The 19,363-nt window shown below is 45.8% G+C and overlaps 1 protein-coding gene across 2 annotated transcripts in view; it reads right to left on the reverse strand.

The window, feature by feature from the left end:
* Positions 1–19,363, reverse strand: part of LOC126547330 (uncharacterized) — a 44,114-nt gene that overhangs the window by 9,046 nt on the left and 15,705 nt on the right. For both annotated transcript variants that reach the window (XM_072288031.1, XM_050195296.3), the window contains 2 exons: positions 13,788–15,422; positions 10,893–10,976 (listed from right to left, as the gene is read on the reverse strand). In XM_072288031.1, the coding sequence (XP_072144132.1) occupies positions 10,893–10,976; positions 13,788–15,422 (1,719 nt within the window). The remainder of the gene's footprint in view (positions 1–10,892; positions 10,977–13,787; positions 15,423–19,363) is intronic.

A 19,363-nucleotide genomic window follows, 5' to 3' on the forward strand; every position in this document is an offset into this window, starting at 1 on the left:
CAAAATAATCTCCAATAGAATAAGAGCAACGCTGGACTTACACTGGACCCACAAGACGCTTCAGTCAGGTCAAACGATAAATGTTAGTTCACAAGCTCTCATGTCAAAGTAAGGCTGCTGTCAGCATCTGGATTGCTAGTTTTTGTCTGAGGGTGGCGACCTCGTATACGTGTAAACCGCAGTGCAGCTGTTACTAGCCCGACGTAAGAGCTGCCGTGAACGCTCAAATTGAAATCGTTTGTGCTGTGCCTCCGTAGTTTCGGTAGACATATTAAGTGTGTTTCCGAGGAGTTCTTTGGTTGTTGGCTGGTTGTTCTTCGATGTAATGTCGCAACCAACTTTGGGGGATCGGCCAAGAAACTGGCGGTAGTATAGGGGTGAAAAATCAAAATTAGAAAAAAAAATTAGGGAGCAAATGTTTAAACCAAATAAGCTGCATTTTTTATGCGAAAGGGTCAAATGGCTCATTGAGAGAAAAAGCCGGCGTTCGGGCTTCTGTAGCGGCGAAACGGCGCCTAAATTCCCATTGGCTGCGACGCCACGTCACGAGCGCGCCTCGACGGAGCAGAGCGGGCGAAAGGGAACACGGGAACACCTGCTGCCGCAGTTGCGCGCCAGGTGTTGCGTGAAGGGCGAGGGCATCGCCGCCACGCCATGTCACCCTCACTCTCGCTCTCGGAAGCCAGTGTTATCGGCGCGTTCCTTGCCCGCGCAAGCTCTCGCCTGCGTTCTAACTGCGCCTCGAATGAGGCCAAATCAAAACGTGCCAAGCGTTTCAACGCGCTCGCCCTCCTGCGAGCAGTTCATAAATTGAAGGACAGCTCAGCGCGTTCAAGTGGTCATTAATGCTTTCGCATTCACAACTCATATAAGAAGTGCTTAGGTGTCCTCGGATTTTTTTAAGATCATGATTTAGCCCATTCAGACGGGAAGTAAATAATGATGACTAAATGAATATTACTGCGACAATTTAGAATTGGAGAAGGAACAAAACTTAGCAGGTAATTATTGTCTCGCTCAGGATATCGAATATGGCCCCACAAACGTCCGCCTCTGGCTAATACCCAAGGCGGTAGCACCAGGCGAGAGGACCACCGGGAAGAGTCAAGCTCAGGCTAAGCTTTCTAAAGAGATCCTCCAAAGCTATATTTTAGAGGCGAAGCTTTCTCAGCGAACCTTTCCTGACCGTGGCTGCTACTGTTTTGCCGTATAAGCATAGGCGCGTGCTTTGCGCCGTACAGCACGTGCGCGCCGGACCACGCACGTTATTCGCGCGAGAGCATGTGCGCGCGCCAGTTTCCATCAGGAAAGGGTTACGGTGCTCATAGACCATACGGTCTTGGGAATTGGACGGGAAAAAGTAATGGTCAACACTAGCACTGTCTTTCGCGTCGTATTTCTCTCAGAATACATCTGACCTCGCCGTGTTCTTCCCTCGTAACCTTGGTCCACGTGACATCACTGCGTCGTCACACAGTGTGCATCCGCGAGAGCTGCCGTTTGCATTTCAGCTTGCATTGTGACGGGTGTATAGCTCGTAAACATAAACATGGCATCATGTTAAGGTTACGGTGAATAAGCATAAGCATTTCATGATATTACTCGTTGAATAGATTATAATAAGGACAATTGTGCGCATCGCATTTAGTTTTATGGCATTTATAGGAGTGCTGACACCAATTTAAAGAGGCGAAATTGACTAAAGCCTAAGCTTTAGATGATTTCGAGCAAGGCTTTCACGAAGTATGACTGACAGCAGACGGCTAAAACGTAATTTATTTCAATTTGGAAGTCTAGAAATGAAACGTGGCTCCCTTCTCCGGACTCATCGCGACAGCCATCATGAAAACGTCATTATTAAGAACAAAATAGTGTGACGTTAAAGATGCTGATGCGACGACATTCTGAGAACGACTGCAGGTGCGTTTCCGGAAACACGGCCGGGAGACGCAAGTGCGCGCTGCCCGCCTATGAAACAAACGTGGGCGCAAGTGTGAAATTCGACAGGCGAGTCTGTCGTGTGTTTGCATGGCGTTAACAGGAGTGAACAAGGACATGCAAAAATCCATTCGTTCCCTGAAACCAGAAGTCAGTGGCCCTCATATGAATCATAAGGCATGACGTGTGCGCAGAACATCGGCGGCGCGAAGCTGCGGTATACGTCTTCAGCGCACGAGCTGTCATTTCCAGAAACATATTTCGATAGGGTCCAGGAAATGAGCTGGATTTGGCACAAAGGAAGCGTTGTTACGTAGAGCTGTTTGCAATTGTTACGTGGATTGTTTGCTTTAGTTTTAATCGCTACAGTGTACTACTCTAGTTTCGATGCCTAAAGACTACCTAAAAGTTTGCTGGTAAGAAATAGTTGATTTGATCTGGTGTCAATAAATCCTACAAACTATGATTGTTCTTTGTAGCGTTTATTTCAGTTTTTCACGAATGAAAAAGCACTGGCGTATTATCGCGACTAATACTCATGTATATACATAGAGAGTTCTCCGGCCGTTATTTTAAAATCGTGCGGGCATTTTGGTGGGAAAGCGTGTGCCTGTTAACCACATTTCTTCGGTTATGCGCTCGTTGATCAGAAATCTTCACCGTACTAAGGTGTCACATTATTGGGCCCACTGTGGTGGCTCGGAACATATATGACTGGAGTCCGGGATTAGAAAAAAAATTAAATTATGGGGTTTTACGTGCCAAAACCACTTTCTGATTATGAGGCACGCCGTATAGTGGGGGACTCCGGAAATTTTGACCACCTGGGGTTTTTTATTAACGTGCACCTAAATCTAAGTACACGGGTGTTTTCGCATTTCGCCCCCATCGAAATGCGGCCGCCGTGGCCGGGATTCGATCCCGCGACCTCGTGCTCAGCAGCCTAACACCATAGCCACTGAGCAACCACGGCGGGTGTCCGGGATTAGAGCCTGCCATGAAGAGGAAAACTTCGAATTCGCGTGGCCTGATGACGTGTGATATGTTGCACGCGCTTGTTTCGCTTGCGACGATGTCTTATCCTGCGTCATCCACAACTGAACTAGTAACATTTTTAATGCGAAAGCATTACATGCCCTATTACGCGAAAATCCATCGGCGACGGCGTGACCGACAGATGGTACCGAAAATGGCCAACGGCGTAAAGAGCAAGAACACGTCACGAAAATGCTCGGATCAACGTCACATTTCTCAGGGAGGTTCCTGTGAACAAAGTAAATTAATGCTTTTGAAAAGAAAACAAAAGAAGAGAAAGACAGAACTGTGGCCACTTAGCGCAAATCGACATAAACATAAGGGGAAAAGGGACAAGGTTAGCGTTCGTCCTGTCCCTTCCTCCCCTTATGTTTATGTCGATCTGCGCTAAGTGGCATAGCGCAAATGGTCCGTAATGCAGTATATGAACCGGCTATCCCAGCAACAAGTATTACCAAATCAATTGTTTGCGACCAGCTAACCTTTACCTATAGCGCTGCAAGTCATAGTGAACAAATTAACAAAAAATGCCCCTTAACACCGCTTCCGCGTGATTGATCTCGCTTATACTTTTTGGGGGGGCTGCGAAAGAGGAAGTGAGAGAGAGCGAGAGAGAGAGAGATGCGGAAATGTCATCGCGTGCGTTGACATTCTATATGCGATGACTGTATACCTCCGCTCATATAGCGCATAATTAATGTCAGGGCCACTGGCTTGGTTTGGGCGGAAGTACGTGAGGAGTATTCAGAAAAATAGTTATAATGATAGGTCCTCCTGAGTATTTTTTGAGTTCAGACTCTGCAATGACATCGACTTTACGTTTGAATTAAATTTTAGAGCGACCATCTCGACAGATGCCAGTACGCACAAACTACAGATTGTCAGCACATTTTAGCGTTCGCCATTTATACGATGTCATGAGAGTTAAAAGCGTAGATTAGCACAAATGTGCGCAACGAAATGCGATAAGTTTTACATTAAATTTGATTTTCAAGAAAAAATACAACTAGAAGCCCGGCAGTGAGCGTCAAAATTTCTGACGCCGCGCGGTCGGTCGATAGCATTGTTTTGCGTATAGAATTTTTTTTTTTCTAAAGAAACCATGTTCAGTTTTAAACGAGAAGAAAGGGGGTTAACCGGGGGGCCCGATTTTTATTAGTCATATCATGAGAAGCCAACAAACACTGACACCAAGGACAACATAGGGGAAATTACTTGTGCTTAATAAATGGAATGTAGAAACGATAAGTTAATGGAAATTAAAGTGGATGAAAAAAGTTTTGCGTTTCTGTGGTCATGCATGTTACGCTAAATATAAAATTTTTGCCCAAGTTAAAATTTATTCCCCTGTATTTTTCAGTGTTTGCGTGTTTGTGTGTGCATGCGTGTGTGTGGGCGTATATGTGTGAGCGCGCGCATAGAGATCCCATATAAAAAGCCCCTTATGTTGCCATTATTCTTACGTGACTATTGTATGGGAGTTATGGAGAATATAGCTACTTTTAGTGAGGCATTTAAAAAAAAAACTACTCGTCTTTGCTATTGGAATTGCTATTTCTTTCTGACGTATATATGGTATACGAAATATATATGAGAAAACGCATATATATCGGAAAAGATTAAAGCCGCGCCCCTGAAGGCGACGTTCCGCTTACGTCACCCAGCAGCGGGCATCCGGCGCTCTGCGACAGCGACGAGCCGCAGCGCGCTGGCTGCCCGCTGCTGGGTGACGTAAGCACAGCGTGGACCAGGGGCGCAGCCAGGGGGGGGGGCTTATGGGGCTTCAGCCCCCCCCGAAATTTTTTCGTGCTGTCATGCGCCGCCGACCAAAACAACTCCCGGCGCCGGAAATCATGCTTGATTTTGTCTAGAATGTCCTTAATTCACGCTCGAAAATACATTTTAGCGCAAACATTGCGAAATCGGGCTGGATATTGCAGAAACGCCCATGCATCGGGAGTCACATATCGTAACGCAAGGAGCCCCACCGAGCACAAAATTTCAAGGGCGTTTTGGTGGCGAGCGGGCTCGTCTCGGCATCTCGCGGAGGCCGCGGAATCTACGGAGCGCTTGGATTTCAATTCTGAAACTTTGTGGGTATAAAGTTCGCATAACATTTTGATGGGAAAGGTGCATTGACATTTCCAAAGTCGTGCTTTAGATTTTCAATTCCGGAACTTTGTGGGTTTAATGCTGTTGTAAACATTTGGCGCCAAAGGTGCATCGACTTTTCTGAAGTCGTACATCGGGCCATACAACGACACAAGCCAAATCAACATACTATCAGACAAGTTGATAAAGCACGCAGCGAGGTGCAATGAGACAAAGCGTTGTGGTGGCTCATTTGTGCCGTCAGGTCACAGAAAAGAATATGAACATTTTTTCTTCACCTGCGCCAAAGCATCCATGTCAAGACACTAAAGCCACCATTGTAACTGAGTTCTTACTTATTTTTCTACCTAGAATTTTATTCGCGAGGATACATTGAGCCTCTTTATTTATTTATTCATTTATTTATTTTTTGTTCTCGCAACCCGCGGGCTGCCGATCCAGCCAGAGCGCATGCGTTTTTCTCGTGCTGCATCGACAACCGCGCGGCGCACTTGGATGCGCGTTCGTTTTTTTCTGTCCGACTGCATTTTCGCCTGGCAAAGTTTTGGACGCTTTCTGGCTAGCAGACGAGAAAAAGAAACAATGCATAGTCGCTCGCCGCCAGCACTGCGGGGACTCGACGGATTGCAACGCGTTCGCTTGAGCGCAACCTCTCCGGAAAATTTTGTCTCGCCGGTGTAGGATACCGAGCAGTATGCGTATGGCTTTCTGTGGACCAAGCGTCACACGTTTTCTTCGATATTCCTTCGGTAGCCACACTAGGTGCCCAAAGTAGGCATTCGATTGTAGCCAACATGCTTTCCTTTGCGTTATTCTATTTCGCCGCCCCCCGCCCCACAAAAGAAAAAAAGAAGACATTGTTGCGGCGCAGCGAATTGTCGCATGGTGAAAGTTCGATTTTGTTACTTCTTTTGCGGAAAGTAATGGGCCACGGTACACTTCAGTTGCCGGATACTATAATATTATTGCAACAGCAGCTATATGAAGACTCCAGGCACATTCCTGCCGTTGCCCTCATGTTCCATATAAATAAAGGCCAAGGGCGATAACATCGTGACCGCGCGCCGCATGCTCTATGTGCGAATGAAAGCGTGGGGGGGCAGGGGGAGGGGGTTAGCCGACGATGGTGGCTCAGTCTTGTGTGCGCAAGGGAGAAAAGCGGGGAGGAAGCGCGCCGCCTTCCGTCGCACGCGATACATTTTGGGAGTGGAGGGAAGGGGGGGGGGGGGTGCTGTGATCTGTGAATTTGTGGTTGCGCAACCTGTTTACATGCCTTGTTTGACGCATTATATATAGTGACTTTTTCTTAGGTACGTAGGTTTATGGGAGACTTATACGTATATTTAAACATCTTGTTGCCAGGTTTTGTGTATATGCGCAGTGAACTTTGTTTCCAGTGACAATTTTTTGCCCTGTATCAAGCTGTATCTTCACATTTGTATATTCCATTTTATCTTCGCAGTTCTAATGTACGAAGGCGAGTCAAATGAAAGTGAGACAACCCGCCCCGCGCAATAATGGTTCGGTTCATTATTTTCGAGGCATGCGCGTACCACATACGCATCTCATTTATAAGTGACATGCAGAGGTGAGGTTAAATGTTCTTTAATGATCTCATACACTGGGTTGAACATGGTTGCGTGACATAATGGACATTCCAAAAGTTGAACAGCTTGGTGTCGTGAGGTTTTTGACAAACCAAGATGTTTCCCAAAAAGAAATTATTCGCCGTATGGCTGCCGTATGCGTTGAACATTGCGTTTCATTGGCCACTGTGAAGCGTTGTAGCAAACTGTTCAAAGAAGGACATGAAAGTTACAAAGACGATGCATGGTCGGGCCAAAGCGACCGTGCAATCACCCCCAACACAATTGAAAAGGCCGTGGTTGCTCAGTGGCTATGGTGTTGGGCTGCTGAGCACGAGGTCGCGGGATCGAATCCAGGTCACGGCGGCTGCATTTCGGTGGAGGCGAAATGCGAAAGCACCCGTGTACTTAGATTTAAGTGCACGTCAAAGAACACCAGATGAGGGTGACGATTTTTTGTCTGCAATTGTGAGCGGGGATGATTCATGGTGCCGCTACGATTAGCCTGAAACACTACGCCAAAGCTTACAGCGGAAACATTTGGATTCACCACTCCCAAGGAAAACAAAGGCCCTCATTTCTGCCGGAAAAGTGTTGACTTCTTTTTAGATCGTTAGGGGCCATTATTGATCGAATTTTCTGAACCTGGAGAGACTCTAAATCGTTTCAGATATTGTGAAAGGTCGGATCGGCTGCGTGTCGCAATCCAGAACAAACGACGTGGAAAATTGAGCATTGGGAACATCTTGCTTCACGACATTGCCCGTTCCCACGTCGCTGATGTGGTTAATACAAAACTGGCAAAGTTCAAGTGGGAAACGCTGCAAAATCCCTCATGCAGCCCAGACCTGTTGCCTTGCGTCTCCCACATTTGGTAAAACTTGAAAAATCTGCTCAAGGGAACCAGATTCGTGTCGGAAGATGACGTGTATTCATTTACAGATTTTTTAGGCAGCAACCGAAGGAGTTTTATGAGACGGGAATTACGAGACTCGTTAGTAGGACAAGTGTCTAAATACTCATGGTGACTACATTTAAATAAAGTACCCCGTTTGTCATATGTTCCCATTGGCTCACTTTCATTTGACTAGTCCTTGTATATTTTGCAGAACTCCTGCTTTTTACATGTGCTCTCTGTTGCGACTATAATTTCGGAGCAATTACTCGCAATACACAGCCGGTGACAGCTGCTCCTGCGGAATACATTCTAACAAAGGGCAGCATCATTGAGATTTTCCCCTGGTCGTTGCATATGCACGAAAATGTAAACAAGGTTGCTGCTTTAAAAATGGCATCCTTCCTATACAAAAGCTTAAATTTACCCGCCATGTCACCTGTAAATATTAGTATCAGGTCCACTCGGACATTTCATATTTACTTTTATCCTTTTTTTCTCGAACTCTTTTCTGGAATCTTTTAATCCCATTCCCCATCCCTATACAGAGTAGCATGCCAGCAGTTATATACGCGCCGGCAAAATTCTCTGTTTTTCCAATAAAGAGCCCTCTCTCTCTCTCTAAACAAGGTTGCTGAATCACACACACACATATATATATATATATATATATATATATATATATATATATATATATATATATATACTGATCCCTCGACTAATTCTATAAGCAGGAGACCAAGCTGCAAAGTGAGCCCCCCCCGAACGAAATTTCTGGCTACGCCACTGGCGTGGACTCGAGGGGCTTTGCGCGATTGCTCCAGGCTCCCAGTTTCGGTTGCGCGTGCTCTGATAGCCGAAATTCATCGTGGCACAGTCCCGCGGGTAATCGCGTTTTTCCACATCCAGAAGCGTATATGGCTTGTACGGAGAGCTCGCTTTAATTTCCCGATTGCGATGATCCCGCTGAAACTAAATGGTAAGATGTTCATTAACATATTTTTTGTTAATCAACGACTAATTACGTCGTATCACCCGTCACGCCGTGGTCGCCACCACTAACGGCATGTCTCCCGAAGAAACCGTCCTTTTATTTCAAAAGGCTATTTTCAAATATTATTTAAAGTCTGCGCAGGAACACCTGGTATAATGATTACATATATATATAGTGGTGGCGTTGGCCAACAGTCCCAGGGTTAGTTCTAGTAGTAACACATAAATACCCCAGAAAGTGGATGAGAAAACGGCGTCGCGGTAGCACAATTGGTAGAGCATGGCACGCGTAATGCGACGATGTGGGATCGTTCCCCAGCTGTGGCAAGTTGTTTTTTCATACACTTCCATTTCCATTAATTTATCATTTCTTTAATTCAGTTAGGAAGTACAAGTAGTAGAGCGGCAAGATCGGCTAGTTGGTGGAGGTTCATCTTGTAATAAGGGGGGCTACTGCGCTATAAGTACACGGACAACGGAAGTAGAAGTGGACAGGACTGCGCGCGTTCTGTCCGCTTCTACTTCTGTTGTCCGTGTATTTACAGCGCAGTAAACCCCACTTATTACAACAAGTACAAGTAGTTTTCCCTGTGTTCTCCCTGGTGTCTTTGTTCGTTGGCTTCTTGTGATATGACTAACAAAAATCGGGCCCCTCGGTTAACCCCCTTTCCTCTCGTTCAGCAACCAGTATATAAGAAAATATATTTATACATATATAAAAGCACAATCTGCGTTCTATTGACTGTCACACCACAAAGAGCTCTTTATTTTAAGACTTGCGTTTTAATTATGCTTCTGCTTTTGTTATCAATTTCGTTGTTTCTTTGCATTAATCGTCGTTGCGATGTGCCATTACGACAGTTTGGTACTCCGGTGCCCATTGCTGCGTCTGGAAATTTATGAATAACTAATAGGACCATTAAGCACTTTTCATTTTGGCTCCAAAATGAAAGCAAAACAAGCACAAGTCAGATCAACTAACTTCCTATAAGACATCACAGAATTTGAAAAATAACTACAAGTTCCAAGGATTTCCAACTGAAAGACATAACTGATGAAGAAGTTTGCAACGTGAAATGGGCTAAAAAAGCCATTACGCATGCATGGATCATGGTTTTTCTGAGATATTCTGTGATTCCTCTTCTGGCATCACAGAATCGAAAAGAAAGAAAATGCTACATATTTACACGGCATATATGTCCCCTCTGGCATTGAAATACATAGTGACTCTAACGCTGGAAATAATTTTTGGGATATTTTTTAAAAATAATATGCATGGCGGCAGCTCGTCAAGCAACGTGCAAAAATGTCCGCAAATAAACTGGGTATTTTCATGATTTCTGGACTCCAAATCAGCCCTGAAATAATACCAGGGCGTTTGTTTACTGCTTATTAGCCAACTGAAATATTTTCACCGAAAACTATATTCTGGTGATAATGTATCATCTATGATACGTCATGCAGGTATGGGATGTTTTGTGGAGGAGAGCAGAAATTTGTCTTCTCGCAAAAGAACAAATTTGGTGACAAAATAGAATGTTTCTACTATTTATACGGTATTTTAGCACCATTATTGGGGATGAATATAGGTCACAAAATGAAAGCTCTAGCAATGTTTACGATAAAGATAGCATGGGGCCTACCATGTATCAAGAGCTGCTAACAACAGCAGCAAGAAATAACTCTCACAGGAAGACCAAAATCAAGAAGGGGGCTGACAGATGGAGTAGCACACTGATTGCAAATAGGGATAACGTGCCTCATAAAGGCTCGCCAGCCTTTCTGAGGCACCTTATTCCTGTTTGAAACTTTTTATCTCACAGGAAGAGAAAGTTGGTTTTCTTTCGGCTTGCGTCAACTCCAAAAGACTACAAAAACCAAATATAGACATAAAATCAAGGTCTGTAAATGATCTGGTCTAGATATTGAAGCTATCGATTAGTCAATCAAACATGACTTCATAAAATTAAGAAACTAGTACTACTTGGAGCTGCGATAGGTACACTCCATTTTTAAACCAATGTTTCAAGTTTTTTCGAGAGTCATGATATTTTTTGGCAAGCTCTTTGCAATTCGAATGTCTTTATGGGTGGTGATAATATAAACCCATAAACTACATCGTGTATCATATATGAAACGCGACAACTTTGCTCATGAAGTCGCAACCATGCGTTTCTTTGGAAAATTGAAGTTTGTTTAGGCATATCCGGCCTATTCAAAAGCTCGTCTAATTTTTTCACAGGCAGATAAAGATTCATGCAGTGAGGGGTTAACCATTATGCTTATGGTATACGGAAAGACAAAAGATAGTTTTTGTACAACGACGCACTTACCTTTTTATCTCTGAGCAGGCTGTCAACTTCTGGAATTGTCCAACACTTACGAGTGCTTGCCTTTTTCCGGGATGCTTTGCGTCCCTGCAAATATATGACAATAGTTGGAAGGAGTTAGAGCGCAAGTTAAGAAGATTGAATAACACTGGCACTATATACGTAGTCTGTCCGGAGAATTCGCGAGCTTCTTGAAATTACGCGCTATCTATATAAGTTGAGTCTGGTTGCGTAGTGCACACAACTCTGTCAACAAGTTCTGTGTAGTGTCCACCGTAAAGTCACTGTAATGTGCATTCGTTTGTTCTGTCACGTCCACCTTCGTAAACACGTGGTGGCTACCTCTCCGCCTCTCCTATCGTTAAAAGTTAGACAGACGAAAAAAGAAATTTTTGTGACATTCTGCGTGAAACTCGGAAAACATTTCAGAGAAATGCTTGAGGTGCTACCAGATTGATTTGAAGATTCATCTTTAGGAGAGAGCCTACAACGCACAAATGGCGGGAACGTTTTATCAAAGCCCGTACTTGTCTTTGAAGGGGATACACGCAAAGAAAGATAATCGATGTCAGGAAATTTAGTCGTAGTCCTGGAGCAAGTACCGTATACATTGATTCATGTCAATAGACGCTGGATTCGGTGAACGAGCTGAAAGCATTATATAAAAATATGTACTATGAGGATCTGACTAATATATATATATATATATATGTGTGTGTGTGTGTGTGTGTGTGTGTGTGTGTGTGTGTGTGTGTGTGTGTGTGTGTGCAAGGGTTGCTCAATAAGACCGAGACTCATGACCTGAAAAGTTTATATCTGAAAATTATTCATCGGCCATTTTACCCTTTCGATGATATGCTCCCCAGTAAGTGGAATGCACGCGTCCCGCCATTTCTACCAAGCCTAGATAACATGAGTAATCTTTTGTCACCTCCTTATATAACTCGCCTCCAGTGTCTTAACTACGCCTTGTTCTATGCCTTGTTCCCTGCAATTTCCTTCTTTAAAAAAAAAAAAAAAAACATGTTTCTTTGTCATTCCCAGAAGCACCGCAACGATCCTTTTACCCATCGTACAGTCCGGATGTGGGCACTGTCTGACTTCTTTGTGGACCTCATGGTTAAATTCTGGGGTTTTACGTGCCAAAACCACGGTTTGATCATGAGGCACACCGTAGTGGGGACTCCGGATTAATCTTGACTACCCGGGGCTCTTTAACGTGCACGCGATGCACGGTACACGGGAGATTTTGCATTTCAGCCCCATCTAAATGCAGCCGCCGCGGTCTGGATTCGCAGTCCCGCGCCCTCGGGCTTAGTAGCACAACGCCGTAGCCACTGCGCCACCACGGCGGGTGTGTACCTCACGGGGAAAAAGGGGCATTGCTTGCATACACGGCTGCAAGTGAGTCAATACTTCTGGAACGATCTAAGTCGGATTAAAATTTAGTTAAAAACGTAATCAACGGGCATGAGACTTGTGTGCAGGGCAGGACATTGAAACAAAACGTCAGTTAATTAGGATGAAAATCATCACTATGGCACAAAAAGCAAGGTCCTGTCAAATGGGAACGTCGTGCTTACTGTTTATTTTTTGATGCTGAAGGTAGGACTTGTTTCGATAAGGGAAGACAGCAAAACGAAATGCTGCCTGGAGGTAGTGAAACGAATCCGACAAGGAATGAAGAAGAAAAGATAGGATGTATGGCGAGAGCAGTAGTGGATGCTCCATCATGCCAAAACGTACTTAGCCCGCACGTCGTGCGGCTCCTGAAATTAAGATCCTGTCCTAAAGATCGCCGTTTCGAATCCGTCGACGCCATTGTGGAAAAATTGCTGGCGGAGCTATGCAGCATTCCGGTAGGAGTGCTCCAGGAAGCTTTCCTCATTTGGCGGAATGGCAGGCGGAATGGGAAATGGAGCACTTCAGAAGCGTCAAATTGCTTAGTAGGTAAAGGTAAGCAATTTGTATTCACAGAGTTCGCGTACTTTGTTCGCAGCTGCATTAGCTGGCTAGAAAGAAATCATGCTGGTCGCAGACATTGTGTGAATGGATGTAAGCGAGTGTTTGGTTAAAGGAAGTCTTAACGGCGCATCTCGATAAGAGATGCGCAGCGGACTTGGGCTACAACGAACGCGTCCTGCGAATTGTCAGCCAAAGCAGCGGAGAATGCCTAAATGTCCTCCTCGCCCAACGGAACAGCGGGCGAGGAGAACATCTGTAGGGCGGGGAAACGCGACACGGCGCCACCGCAGACCACGGCATCCAAACTATGTCTAAACCTTCGGAGGCCACAGAACTCACGCGCACGCGTGGCGCGCGTGCCAGTCGCCACAAAGAGGTACTTCGCGTTGGCGCGAGATAAGTATGTGCGTACCGTTGTGGTTAGAGTAACGGGAAGTCATGCTGGGAGACTGCAGATGCTCAATCCCCACTGGCGCTGAGCCAAGCTCCCGCAAGGGCTGTAGAGGATAGCGCCAGCTTTCCTTTTCACATCGGGCTACTTCTCTCTCTCTCTCGATCCCCACCAACGGATACGTAAGTGTTTTATTTGTGTAAGCTATCCGGCACTTTAAATAAAGAAAGAAACGTGCTAGCAAACGGTGCAGCTAATACACTCTATGTTTGCGCCTGCTTTGCTTCGGTTGCTCACTCAGCATAGGCTGTTCAGCTGACAACTGTGTCCACGCCAAGACGTTTTAGATTCACTCTGCCCGAGACTATTGTATACATAACAGTATGACGCACCTCAGCAGATTGCTTACTGAAAGATTTATAGTGTAGGACTGATCGAGTTTTATCGAATTAAACGCAAACGTCGGTATTAGTGCGTGTAACTTCCTACGTCCCAGGATTTCCAATTGGTTTAACAGAAGCATGAAGGTCTCCTATACTCACCTCCACCTGTGTGCTATAGAATGTCGGAAGGTCATCTGTTTCCTTTGGCGCTGATTCCAAGGGTTGCGAAGCAATCTCTCGGGCTGTGGGATCCTCGTCTGCGTTAACTGTGTTGGCAACACACAAAAAACTTGTCTTTTCCTCTTGACCAGCTTTCTCGCCTGCGCAAGTTGAAGTTTTGGTCGAACTTGTGGCTGCACGGGGCATTGCTTGAAAGTGATCGTGGCGGTCGAAAGTGATCCTTTGTTGGTCGTTTGTTTTGTAAATCGACAAGCTGCCCGTGCTCTGCTTGGTTGCTGGAGACGGACGCGGCTCTGTTGCTTTGCGTCGGTCAAAAGTAATTCTTTGCTGGCCGTTTGTCTTGTTCAGCGACAGGCTCTCCGTGCTCTGTTTTATTGCAGGAGGCGGACCTGGCTGTTCTGCTGGTTGGCCGAGCTTAAGCAACTGAGGTTTCCTCGTGGTCTGCGCATTTTGATATCGTATCCCATCGTTGTCGAACGTTGGCGTGTTCCTTGCCTTAGAAAGAGCTCCGTCCCACATACCTTTGAGCATAGTGGAGAATGCTTGCTGTGCTGGTTGATCTATCGTGGCTGGTGTTGGAAGCATACCGCCTGAGGATAGAGAAGTTGTACGTTGTGAGAGGCCATGAACATTCTGTGCGGTAGCAGTTGACCCGTCCCACATTTTTCCAAGTTGCGTGGATGTGCCCCCAGCTAGTTGCGCTGCTAATTGGTTGGTTATCCCACCTGTTTCGTTTCCAGGAGTTTTACCGCGTGAGACATCGTTAATGTTCTGTGCGGGAGTGGTTAAACTGTCCCACTTTTCTCCAAATTGCGCAGACGTTTTCTGCGGTTGCTGTGCGACCCTTGTGTAGCCTGAATGTCCAGACATTGCGTTTTTAGTAGCCCTGCCGCTTGAGGAATCATGAATATTCAGTGTGGGAGCACCTTTGCTTGCTCCGAGTTGCGTAAAAGCCTGTTGGGGTAGCTGTGTGATCTTCACTTGGTTTGTGAGTTTACTTCCCACTTCTTCAGGACTTTCACCTTCAGAAAAACCATGACTCTTGTGCACAGTAACAGCAGCGCTGCATGGCTGTTGTCCTTGCAGAGTCTGCTGTGACCTTGCGGTAACTGGAAAGGCCACCGTTTGTGTCTTATAGCTCGTCGGGTCTGTACAGGTAGCTCGGGGAGCCCTGGGTTCACCATGTGGCACCTTTTTCACCGCAGTTATTTCGTTATTTACTTGCTGCACCACAGGAAACTCGCAAGAATTCAGCCATTCTACCACAGCAGGGAACGCGGTTGCCGTCGCTCGCTGGTACGCTTGAGGGCTCGCTAATGTGTTGCCCAATCGCTCACGGCTGCAACCAGGAGCATCTAGTGGTCGTGCGCTGGCGCTAGCGTCGATGCGACTGTCGTGGATGCCGCTTTGCTTTGGTCCAAAACATGGTTTCATCTTGGTCGAACTACAGTAATTGCTCTGTTCCATCCCCTCAACCTCCTCATCACTCTCCGGCACTATTTCCACGTCGCCGATGAAGACTGTCACAGGCTTTGCTTCAAAGGATACTTTCGGCCTGTAGGGCACTTGTGCAGATCTTGGCCTTGGTGTCCAGCTTACTTTGTCGATTTCAGTCTAGCGGAAAGAGAAAAATGAAACGTAATACAAATTAAAAAAAAGTGCTTGTGAAGTATCAACTAAGGTTCTATACATATTACGCACATTTATTATCGCAAACACTGTTTATGGGAGTCTATGTCAATTTCCGGACTTTCCGAGATTAGAAATTCAATTTTATGATATCTGGAAGTTATAAACTAATAATATTCACGAAAGTACATCTGAAAGAATTCTAAACGCAAGTTCAATCATTCGAAATTTCTAAAATATTTCGTCGTACAACAGTTCGGCACGACTGCGACTTATCAAATGCCCGGCTGCATGCACGCGCGCAACATTATTAGCCGTAATTATAACCTGCATTATAGCTGGATGTAATCAACGCAGGCATAATTTCCCTGTTGGTGTCTGTGCACCGTTTCTTGCAGCGCGCGGCAGATCGTTGGAACGCCTCGTGGTGCCTTAATGCAACATCGCGATGGTATCGATGCGCCCTATCTAATGCCTCACACGGCCGGAAATGAGGTATGTACGCGCGCGTACTCCAGTCCAGCAGTGGGCCTCATAAGCCCTTATCTGTACAAATGTGTAAACCTTCCTCTGCACTCGGAAGTCGCCTCAGGCCCTAATCTCGCCAAATATCATGTATCTGGCATTCTATACTTGCACGAGCAGCGCGCAGGGGAAGCCAATCGTACGAATGCGTGATGTGTTCAGCTCCTTCGTAGCGGAACTTCGGACTCGGGACCTCAAGTGTCGTGTTTAATTGCCGACACAACGTAGTGGTAATCAAATCAGCGCAGCAGTTTGAAGGCAGCGACCGATTTGCCGTCACTGCCTCCCATCACTCCAGTCCCCGGCGCAGTTGAGGCAGCCGTCGACCGGATGGATGGATGGATGTTCTGAGCCTCTCCTTTGTAACGGGGCGGTGGGCTGCGCCACCAAGCTCTTGCTATTACACTGCCTACTGTCCTACCTAAGTGAAAAAAAAAAGACATTGTGGGCATACTTACTTTTCCCCTGCTCTCGCTAAACCCAAGGGCTTCAAGGAGGCCAGTGGTGCCTAAATCGACCGCTGGGCAAATATCTTCACATTCTAATAAAACATGTGTTCCATCGTTTCCCTAGCTTTACCGCAGCCAGCACATGCTTCTTCTTCCTTCTTATATCTCGCTTTATAGGTGCGTGTTCTAAGGCATCCTGCTCTCGCTTTGAAATGTAATGAGCTTCCCTTTGAGTTATCGCAAATTGTTTCTTTCCTGATTTCGTTTTTTCCTCTTAAGTTGTTACTCATGGCAGGTTTTTTTTCCATTTCCGCCACCCATGAGATTATTTCAGCCGCTCTGACTTTCCGCTTGACCTTCTTTGTTGCTGTGTTGCCCACCCTACAGGCCACATACTTGCTGGTAAGCTTCCTAGTTCTTTTCCTCCACTGTGAATCAATGTTTTTCCTGTACAGATACCTCAACACTCTCCCATCCCATTTCCTTTTCTCCATATTCCTCAGTCGTTCTTCATAATCAATTTTACTGTGAACTTTCCTCGCTTCAAAATTAGTCCAGCCCGTATCACCCTGCATAGCTTCATTTGTAGCCTTCCCGTGAGTGCCCAATGCGAGGCATCCCACTGACCTTTGCTTCCCATTGAGTCCTGATTGTACCTCTGATTTAAAGCAAACAGCTGCATTTCCAAATGTATGTCCTGGAACCATTACACCTTTCCACATACCCCGGAGCACCTCGTACCTATTGTATCCCCATAGCGCTCTGTGCTTCATTATGGTTGCATTTCTCTTCCCCTTCACTGTTATTGTTTTTTCCTGTGTTTCCACATATCTATTGCCTTCGTTTATCCATATACCAAGGTATTTTTATTATTTTACACGAGGTATTTCCTGGCCCTGTATTGCCACTGTCTGTTCACGGTTTTCATTGAATACCATAACACCTGATTTTCTAACGCTAAATTTAAAACCTAAATTCTCACCTTCCTGTCCACAGATGTTAGTCAGACGTTGCACACCACTTTGCTTGTTAGCTAGCAACAGAATGTCGTCCGCATAAGATAAACCTGGAAGCTGCTGCTCTACTACTGTACCCGCCTGTTTGTATGAGAGATTAAAACCAATATTACTTCCTTCTAGCGCCCTCTCTATCCTCACCATGTACATCATAAACAGCAGCGGGGATAAAGGGCACCCCTGCCTCAGTCCCTTGTTGATATGAACTTTTTACTCGCTCCTCATCCCTTCCCATTCAACGCAAACGGTATCTTCTAGGTAAATCTCTATCAAAAGCTGTAGACAATCGTCACCTAAGTCTTCTCCTTCCAGAATAGCCCGCAAAATGTTGCGGTCTACGTTGTCATAGGCTCCTGTAATGTCTAAAAAGGCCACGTATAACGGTCTTCTTTCTACTTTTGATATTTCAATTAATACACTGAGTAAGACCAAATAAGTTATCGTCTAAACGCCTACCTATTCTGAAGCCATCTTGAAGTTCTCCCAAAATGTCATTATTCTCTGCCCATGTTCGCAGCTTTAATTTGATTGCCTGCATTGCTAGCCTGTATATTACCGATGTAAAGGTCAACTGTCTATACGAGTGAATTCTATCTTTCTCCCCGTTACCTTTCTAAATTAAATTCATTCTACTTTGTCGCCAACTGTCTGGTATTCGTCTATCTTTACATTACTGCACCGCGTATATCGATGGCAGTGGCCATTACAGCGCTTATCCTTTCCGTATTGTCAACCTGCGACTGTCGTGAGTCCCAGGTCATCGAGCACCTGTCTGTCCTCGTTACGAACGCCCAGTGTCTCATTCTCAGTATCAGATTTACGGCTTATAGTTAGGGTTCAGCGTTTTTGGAAAAAAAAAAAAAAAACACGCCGTATCCCTCCGTATCCCTCCAATCTACAGTTATACACCACATATCAGCGTCTACAAAATTAGAGAACGAGATTTGCACCGAAAAAAACAAACAAACAAAACAACATAAGCTTGAAGCTAGTAATTATTCACCGAATAAAGCCGGTGAAAGCTCATCTAGTAAAATATACTCACGGAAAAAAGCCTAACTTTCGGTTGGAAATAAAAACCAAGAGCGCTAAGGCCTATATGCATATTCGTAACACAAGTCACATTTTTTTACAACTTAAAGGGACACTGCATACAGCAGGGAGCTCGCAGTCTCACATGAAATATCGCCATAAATCTCTGTTGCCACATATGTCCCTTGCAAATTTATCTATACGCTGCCATTATTTTCTTGGACAACCTCACCTAAAAGAACTTTGTGCCTGACTACTACACGAGGCGTGACAGCCATGAATTTGTATTCACAGCGGATAAGCAGATTTTTACTGTGCTGGTGGCACTCCAATGTGGCGGCTGCGGCGTTTTGTGCAACCAACGTACTATATTATACCGAGAGGAGACGCGTCTTGGCTAACCTCTTTGTGGGGTAATATTGGAGCCTGCGGCCAAGTGTGACTCCCCATGCTTCGAGAGGCACGACCGTCATCAATCCAACAGCTTTTCGAGACGCCGGCACGCAGCGTGTGGAGCTTTCAGGGCCGCCGCATCTAACAGACCTGCGCGCTGCGGATTGCACGACGGCCATGCACGCCGCTGGCAGGGCCCCGTGCCGACGGTCCTTTCGCGGACATCCGTGCGTATGAGCTTCCCCGCGCAATGGCTCCTTCGCTTTCTCCGATGTCTTACCGTTCCTTTATTGTTATTTGCATGCTCCGTCCTTGCTCGGCGGGTCATGGCGCGTCCTGTCAGGAAAGCTGCAGTGAGCGTTACTCAGCACTGCGTCCGCGACCAACTCGCTCCGTACAGATAGGGAAGCACGCGATTACATCGATTACGACTCGCTGTTACCTGCACTCGCCGGTATCTTCTCAGAAATGGACGTGAACACAACCCTGAGTTGCTGCATGCGTCTGCCAC

This window comes from Dermacentor andersoni, chromosome 1, assembly GCF_023375885.2.
Source record: "Dermacentor andersoni chromosome 1, qqDerAnde1_hic_scaffold, whole genome shotgun sequence".
NCBI lineage: Eukaryota > Metazoa > Arthropoda > Arachnida > Ixodida > Ixodidae > Dermacentor > Dermacentor andersoni.